Source organism: Oryctolagus cuniculus, chromosome 13 (assembly GCF_051225735.1).
Source record: "Oryctolagus cuniculus isolate XC-2025 breed Fujian yellow rabbit chromosome 13, ASM5122573v1, whole genome shotgun sequence".
NCBI lineage: Eukaryota > Metazoa > Chordata > Mammalia > Lagomorpha > Leporidae > Oryctolagus > Oryctolagus cuniculus.
In genome coordinates this window covers 101,243,789-101,252,761 of record NC_142879.1, presented here as the reverse complement: position 1 = coordinate 101,252,761, position 8,973 = coordinate 101,243,789, and the positions used below count along the sequence as shown (strand labels likewise).

Sequence of the window (8,973 nt, the reverse complement as noted above, 5' to 3'; positions counted from 1 at the left end):
CCTCAAGAGGCCTCAACAAACAACACCAGCCACCTCAGTGGTCCGACTTGTGGCAAGTGTGCTCCCTGCACGGGTTAATATTGGGGAGGGGTACCTGGGCCAATGTGGAAAGCTGGGGGTGGGGCGGTACCACCCAAATCACAAGCATGAGTACTGTACCTGTGGCAGGGAGGAGACCAGGGAGGGGCGGCAGGTGGGGATACTGGTGCAAGGAGGAGGTAGGTGCTGGATGGTTACCGCAGCAAATCAGAAACATTGCTGATTCTTAAACAGAAAACAATAAGCAGGCACTAAAACATGAAGATCTAAAGCGCCATCCCAGAGGCTGACTACCTTTTGCACCCTCTAACTCAGGCATGGAGAATGTCTTGCTCCTGGGCCAGGATAAGGCCTGTGAAATCCCTTGCTCTTACCCTGCCAAGGCAACACGGGCAGGACTCAAAGTTCAGCAAATCTATAGCAGGTTAATTAAGAGGATAATTTTGCATGGCCTGCAAATGATGTTCTAAATATTCAAATGGCCCTTGGCAGAAAAAAGGCTCCCTGCCCTGCTCTGATAGACATTCCTATTAATTAAAAAAAAAATTCTGAATAATTCTATATTCCTTAGCCCCAAGTCTTAGCTATATCTATCCATTCTCTTATTATTTTTTTTTTTTTTTTTTTTTTGACAGGCAGAGTGGACAGTGAGAGAGAGAGACAGAGAGAAAGGTCTTCCTTTGCCGTTGGTTCACCCTCCAATGGCCGCCGCTGCAGCCGGCGCACCGCGCTGATCCTGGCAGGAGCCAGGAGCCAGGTGCTTTTTCCTGGTCTCCCATGGGGTGCAGGGCCCAAGCACCTGGGCCATCCTCCACTGCACTCCCTGGCCATAGCAGAGAGCTGGCCTGGAAGAGGGGCAACCGGGACAGAATCCAGCGCCCCAACCGGGACTAGAACCCGGTGTGCCGGCGCCGCAAGGTGGAGGATTAGCCTATTGAGCCACGGCGCCGGCTCATTCTCTTATTATTTTAAATAATAAAGCCCAGCTAAATGCTGGGTGATGTCTACAGTCCACTATCCACAGCAGGGTGAGAGTCAGAACCAACAGAAGTTCTTTTGCAAAATGATGAAATGCTTCTACCTGTACAGTGAACTGGGGAACATAACGTAACAGATAACAAGCTTCCTAAGCACTACTGGCGAAATGGAGCCCAAGGAATAGAAGTACAATACTTGAATAATGAAAAGACTTCAGAATATCTGAACGACTATTATTCCAGTTCATTCAATATACACATGGGGGCCGGTTGGAGTCCCGGCTGCTCCACTTCCGTTCCAGCTTTCTGCTAATGTGCCTTGGGCAGTGGAAGATGGCCCAAGAAGCAATACAGGACCTTCTTTAACTTGATGGTGGTAAGACCAAAAGCCAGTAGCCGGGAGCAATGGTTAAGATTACGGGATCAGGAGTAAAACTGCCCGACTGGAACCCAGCCGGATCACTGGTGACTTTTATGATCCTTGGGAAGTTGCCTAAGATATCTGTGCTTTATTATCTTCCTCTTTGGTGGGCATTAACTGGAGTACCAATCTCTCGAAGTTGTTGCTAAGTTTTAATGAGATAATTCAACACCTGGAATGTCACCAAGCACCAAGAAGCTTTCAATAAATGTTAACTATTACCAATAAATTGAGTGTTTCTTTATGTTTTAGGCCTGTGTCAGTACTCCTTTAATTCAACATTCTATATTCTAATTGTTATCATTAGCACCACTGTAAAAGGTCTTTTAAGATTTCTTCAAATGATTCTGAAAAGAAGCTAATACAGGTATCTGATCTGAGATACTCTGTCTCATAACACCTCCACTAGGAAACAATGTTTGCCAAAAAAAAAGTAGTAAAATGGAAGTTACATGAAAGAATCTCAGTAACACTATATTCAAATGTTCCCCAGCTCATGACAGTAACAGGGAAATGTGTCATACTACCTGCACAAATACATCTAGGGAAAGCAGGCTGTATTTATTCAAAAGCTATAAAAGGTTACAGTGTAAACCTAGCAAACAAAATTAATTTTTCATATATTCAAGTGAATCACAGGTATCCACATTCCACCCAAATTAGGACAAAAATCCAATGCAGAGGGATTATTATATAGCTCAAGGACCAAAAAGCAATAAACAAAAAAGTCTTGTCAATACAGACTCCTATATAAACACACAAATTTAAAGTTTTAATGGAACATGAACAAATTGTAAGCACATGTGTTAGCTACTTTTCTTCAACATTATGGTAGTAAATGTTGTTTATTTAGTAAAAACATACAGAATGTATAAACCTTTAACCGCATGTAATGTTGAATAACAGGTGTAAACCAAGTTGAAGATTTCATATGTGGGGAGATGTATCTCAGAAAGAACCCAGCTGGAAGTAAATCTATTTACACACACATTGCAAAGGTCACTCACAAAACATTTATCATTTGCGATTGTATATAGAGAACAAACTGCCCAGAAAGGAATACTGGACTCTTACGAGGGGTATTATAATGACAAATTACTTATTTAGGGGCTTAAAATAGCAAAGATCAAGTAAATTAAATAACATATGAGTGAAAAAATATACAATGTACAATTGCAAGAGGTTAGAAAACTGAATACTGTGGAAAAGATTTATTAGTCTGTACAAGTTGGTTTTTGATAAACTACTGATTGCTTGTGACAATAAATTACCAAGGTTTTCTTGCAACAGTGTTTTCCCACACACATCAGAATCTGGAAGTAAAATGCCTTTCTCAAATTGTCATTTAGTGTTTTTGTCCCTACCCCTCAAAACAGAGAAACAGGTTTTGAATATCAACTCCATTTATAGATGCCAGAAGACATGGATATTCACCAACATTACACGAGCTACAACAGAGGAACCTGGACAAACACTGTCAACATTTATGATGGGGAAAAAAAAAAAAAGCTGGTTCTAAAAGCGGCAATTATGACAGGAGTTACAATAAACACACTATACGTGTCCTTCTGAAACCAAGATGCGGGAAACCTTACTGCGGTTCTGCAAAGTACCACGCTAACTCTAGATGCTGGGCACAGGACCGTGAGTCCAACAGACACACCACAAGATTAAAACCCCAGGTAAGCAACTGCGCTAATCACTGAAGGAAATCACAAAGTAATGCCAAACTTCTTTAGTGTATCAAGACTATTTTAGAAGCATCATCAAGACAAATAGATTTAAGACTAAATTGGCCTGGGCTACATTCTGTAGTGTGGGTTTTGCTTAGTGCTCGCAGAGACTCTCAAACACCCTAGAAAAGCTGTGAAATCATGCTCGCTGTCATTCCTGAAAGGAACTTTGGCAGGTCTGATGATGCCTGTGAACCTCCCTGGGGTTCTGGGGTTCTACATACCAAATGATCCAGTAATTTAAAGAAATATTTAAGCACAAAGAAGGAAACCAAAAGTGGACCTTGTATCAACACATACTAGAGATGGACTTTTAAAAATTACATGATAAATGTAAGTCATAAAATCAAATGCACTGATAAAGGTACACCTGTTTTATGTTACATAAAAAACTGAAGACTGCAAACTGTGCATGCTTACCATAGCATTCTACCTGGGAAAGCCGATGAGTGGGATGTCTTGCAATTATTTACTGCCATGATACAAAACAATTATGTGCAAACTGCAAGGTCCCCCAAATAGCAGTTAAAGAATATTTATGCAGAACGATGCCACTATCTGGTGAACTAGGCAAGAGATGGAACTTCCCAGAGTTCACAGCACAGAGCAGTAACCACTGCAGGCGCCTGCCCCATGGCCTTCTTCCCTGTGCGACAGTTTCACTCCTTTGTTCTGGGTCTCGCTCTCCCACAGTCCGGGTGTCTGAATGATCTTTTCGACAAGCTCCTCAAAGGCACACTGGACACCATCACACGTTTTTGCACTTGCCTCTGAAATTCAAGGAGAAGAGTCACAGTTCATCCCTTCTGGCCCTAGTCCCATGTTTTTCTGGGAAATATTACAGCATGAATATCACTCTACAATATAGGGAAAGCCACACCCACAATTTCTCTGTACAAATTTAACACTAGTGAATTTTCCCCAACTCTCAAAATTGAGCTAAATTCTATCCATAAAAATACTGGTTATGTAATATGCCCAAGATTTTGTGATAGAATTGGAACTTGCAAACCCTACTGAAACCTACGGAGGTTTTCTTCCCAGCAGTTCATTTAATTCTTAAAACCAGGTCCCAAAGCAGCTTAGTGCTACTTCAAAGTAAGGAGATTCATGTTAATAATTAACCTGATTATTCTGTGCCCAAGAAGCCCCAGGTGGCTAGATGAAATGACAGACAACTAGGAACACTGGTCCCACTTTAACTCTATGCTCCTGAAACTCGACTGGATCCTCAGCACTGCCTCCCAGCCCTCCGGATCCCCCACTGTGAGAAGGTCATCTTAGTCTGTCTTCTCAAAACTCTCCTGTCTCAGCAGCTCATCCACCTTTATGTAGGGAAACATAGAAGCAACCTAGCCAGACCTGCCTGATCGCTCCACTAGGAGGCGATCTACTGACCCGCTTGTACCCACCTTGCTCCTGTTACCTGCACAAACTGCCCCTGCTGCTATCTAAAGCCATTCCCTCCTCTACTGCCTGGAATTCCTCCCCTTCTCCTCCACTGACGGATCACAGCCTCTCTCTATTGGGTCACACCAATCAGCCGAAACTTCCGCCACATTTTTTTCCAACTTATTAAAAAACAAGCTTGTCTTCTAGCTCGCACACCCTTCTTGCAACCACCTAGTTTCTCCACTCTCTGCAAACTAATACGTTACCTATGTAACTTGTTCCCACTTTGTTACCTCACTTTCACTTTTCTAACTCTTCTAATCAGGCCTTTGTTTTCACCACTTCACTGAAACCATTCTTTTCAAGACCACAAACTGGACATCCTTTATTTTTTCAAATCCAAAGTCCTGATCATTCCTGACATCTTTTGGCGTTTGATCCTAATAATCACTCGCTCTTTCTCTGAATACTTTGTTCACTGGACTTCCGGCACACTCAACATCCTGTGAATCCTATGAATGACTGGCATGTCATCTTAGTCTCATTCTGGCACTTCCTCTTTCTGCTGACCTCTAAAACTTGGAGGACCGCAGGGGCTCAATCTTCAGCCCTTTGCTATCCACATTCTTTCCTGAAGTGATCACTCCAACTCATGACTGTAAATGCCACACTCCTTATATCTAAGCAAAGCTCTTGATTCCTCACTCCCTCACCCCAAACCTGCCCGCATCTCAGTCTTCCACATCCCAAGTAAGGGAGGGTCAATCCACCTAGTTGCTCATGCTAAAAACCTGGAGTTGTCTGACAGCCCTCTTTCCCTAACATCTACACCCAATCTAGCACATGGCCTGTCAGCTTCACCACCAGCTTCTTACAGAACTCCCAACTTGGCACCAATCACTACTGTTCCATAAAGCCGTCAGCTTCATTGATATGCGACACCACAGAGAACTAGCCTCCCTTGCTCCCACATCTGATGGTCCATGTTCCACACATCGTATCCCACTCTCCAGCTTTCCTCCACAGCTGGGATAAAATCCATCTCTTTACCACTTCCTGTGAGGTCCAGCGTCTCCCGGCACCTGACACACGCTGTGCTCCAGGCCAGTGTGCTTCCTGCTGGGGAACACACTCAGCGGGCGCCCGCCTCAGTCATGTCTAGCCTCCTCTCAGGGGGCATGACTCCTCCAGGTCCTCACACTGCCTCAGAGAATGCTTCCTCATCCGTCTCCAACCTCTTCACGCTGGCTCCCCTTCAGTGTTCCACTCCCTTCACAGCACTACCTCCTGTGCCCCTACTCAAGTTCCTGGGGGCGCTGAGCTTGTCCTCAGTACTCAATAAATACTAAACAAATTAAAGTCAGAACCAGGGGACACACAGCATGTAGGCAGTAAAAGCATTTTAATAAAGGTTTGTCTCTCACACCTGTGACAAGGCACAGAGACTTTCACTGCCAAAGCTCCCCGGGTGACTGTGATAACAGCAAGCCCACTCTTCTAGATGAGGGCTTGTCAAACTTTCGCTGTAAAGGATCAGACAGTAAATAGTTTCTGCTTGGTGGGCCACATGGTCTCTGTTCTAATGACTGAACTCTGTCATGCAGTACAAAGCAGCCCAAGGCAGTATGTAAACCTGGACACGGCTGTGTTTCGACACAAACGTAGGGCCAGCCTTGGTCCGTGTCGTCCTTGGCCAATCCCTGCGCTACCATGTTCCTCAAAGAGTGGTGTGCACAGGGATCATCTCGTTAAAATGCAGAGCTGGATTCACACAGCTGAGAGCGGGGCCCGAGACAAAGCACTTCAAACCAGCTCCCATGTGGGACGGATGCTGCCAACACATGGCCCAGGGAGGTCTAATTTCAGCTCTGGTGCCAAGTGAATGCCATTATGTCCTGAGAGGACTGTGTTCCAAAGGATTTCACACAATGTAGTCCTATTTTATTGTCAAGAAAAAAAATAAAATAAAAAGCTTTGTTCTGTAGTTAGATTTTATAGCAGGAGGTAACTATGAATTGAATACGGTTCATAAAAAAAGAAATTTAGCAAACACTCCTTTTTAAAATTTCTCGTTAAAATTAAAGGATGGATATTGATTCACACACCCACCTATAAATAACATGGAATGCTTCCGTGCAAACTTCAGGCCTTCATTTCTGTCGACTTCACGATTTTCCTAAAAGACAAATGCAATGATTAAGAAAAGTTACCAAAATATAGAACCAAAATGCCAAGTGTCTGCCTTCTTACCTTATCAATTTTATTTCCAACTAGCATGTTTACTATGTCATTTCTCGTACAGTATGTTTCCAATTCATTTAACCAATTATCCAGTTTAACAAAGGTGTCCCTTCTCGTGACATCATAAACTGAAATAAAAGGAGTCATTTATTAAATAAGCTTGAAAAATGAGAAGCCATGACATTATACTTCTGATACGTAAATACAAGCTAACATTACTATACAGCCAAGTTTGGTTTTGGTTAGATCTTCAATGCTTAATCATGTGTGCCTACTGATCCAGATGGAAGGAACAAGTGTTTAAAAAAAGATGGGGCCAGCGCTGTGGCAGCAGGTTAAGACGCCATCTGCAGCACCAGCATTCCATATGAGTGCCAGTTCGAGTCCCGGCTGCTCCACTTCCCAGCCAGCTCCTGTTAATGTGCCTGGGAAAGCAGGAGAGGATGGACCAAGTGCTTGCACCCTGGCACCCATGTGGGAGACCCAGATGAAGCTCCTGGCTCCTGGCTTTGGTCTGGTCCAGCCCTGGTCATTGCGGTCATTTGGGGAGAGTAAACCAGCAGATCTTTGTCTTTTCCCTCTCTTGCTGTAACTCTTTCAAGTAAGTAAATAAATCTTAAGAAAAAAAAAAATACACAGACACATGTCAATCTTACTAACACACACTGTGACAGAAATGAAATTATATCCTATGTGGTATCTGAAAATCAATTAAAGTGAAAAAACAGCTGTTCCCACCCATAATGATAAAGAAGTTCTGTCCAAAAGCCCAAGTGTTTAGATTTAAATCTCTGGAAAATATAACAATTACATATATGAACTGAAACATCTATGACCCTGTTAATTTATTTCTTACAAGGATCAGAATTTGAAACTTTGAAAGACTCACAGTACAGTGAATAGGTGAATAGGATCCTGACTGTCATCCTCTATTGTCATTTCCTCTTGCATTATAATTAAGAAGTTACTAGTTTAAAATTTTTCCAAATTTAGGAGATGCTGAACCAAAATGGTATTGCTATTAAACTACATATTTCTCTCCACAATTGATCAGTATTCATTTTATTTATTTATTTATTTATTTTATTTATTTATTTTTTTTGACAGGCAGAGTGGACAGTGAGAGAGAGAGACAGAGAGAAAGGTCTTCCTTTGCCATTGGTTCACCCTCCAATGGCCGCCGCGGCTGGCGCGCTGCGGCCGGCGCACCGCGCTGATCCGATGGCAGGAGCCAGGAGCCAGGTGCTTTTCCTGGTCTCCCATGGGGTGCAGGGCCCAAGCACTTGGGCCATCCTCCACTGCACTCCCTGGCCACAGCAGAGAGCTGGCCTGGAAGAGGGGCAACCGGGACAGAATCCGGCGCCCCGACCGGGACTAGAACCTGGTGTGCCGGCGCCGCTAGGCGGAGGATTAGCCTAGTGAGCTGCAGCGCCGGCCAGTATTCATTTTATTTTTTAAAAAAGATTTTATTTATTTGAAAGGCAGAGTTACAGAGACAGGGAGGAAGAGATGGAGAGAGAGATCTTCAGTCTATCGGTTCACTCCCAAAATGGCTACAACAGCTGGGGCTGGGCCAGGCCAAAGCCAGGGACCAGAAGCTTCAGCTGGGTCTCCCATGTGGGTGTCGGAGACGAAATACTTGGGCCATCTTCCTCTTCCATTTTCCCAGGCACATCAGCAGGGAGCTGGATTGGAAATGGAGCATTCAGGACTTGAACCAGTGTCCATCTGGGATGCCAGCATTGCAGGCAGCAGCTTAATTTGGTTATGCCATAATGCTGGCCTCAACTACTCATTTTAAATAGCTTCCCAGGAATATTAAGAATAAGCACTTTTCAACAAATTACACTCAATTCACATTTGGGTTTTCCAACTCAGTTTATGAACAGTGTTAAATGCTTTGTACTATTCTTTTCTTTTTTAAGATTTATTTATTTGAAAGGCAGAGTTAGAGAGAGGCAAAAGCAGAGAGAGAGAGAGAGAGAGAGAGAGAGGTCTTCCATCCACTGGTTCACTCCCTAGATGGCTACAATGGCCAGAGCTGAGCCGATACAAAGCCAGGAGCCTCCAGGTCTCCCATGTGGGTGCAGGGGCCCAAGGACTTGGGTCATCTTCTACTGCTTTCCCAGGCCATAGCAGAGAGCTGGACCAGAGGAGCAGCAGCTGGGAC

General features: G+C 43.8%; 1 protein-coding gene across 3 annotated transcripts in view; it reads right to left on the bottom strand.

The window, feature by feature from the left end:
- Positions 1–2,188: 2,188 nt before the first annotated feature.
- RAB18 (RAB18, member RAS oncogene family) overlaps positions 2,189–8,973 on the bottom strand; it is a 44,228-nt gene continuing 37,443 nt past the window's right edge. For all 3 annotated transcript variants that reach the window (XM_051820952.3, XM_002717292.6, XM_051820954.2), the window contains 3 exons: positions 6,813–6,931; positions 6,672–6,738; positions 2,189–3,940 (listed from right to left, as the gene is read on the bottom strand). In XM_051820952.3, the coding sequence (XP_051676912.1) occupies positions 3,765–3,940; positions 6,672–6,738; positions 6,813–6,931 (362 nt within the window). In that variant the 3' untranslated portion in view covers positions 2,189–3,764. The remainder of the gene's footprint in view (positions 3,941–6,671; positions 6,739–6,812; positions 6,932–8,973) is intronic.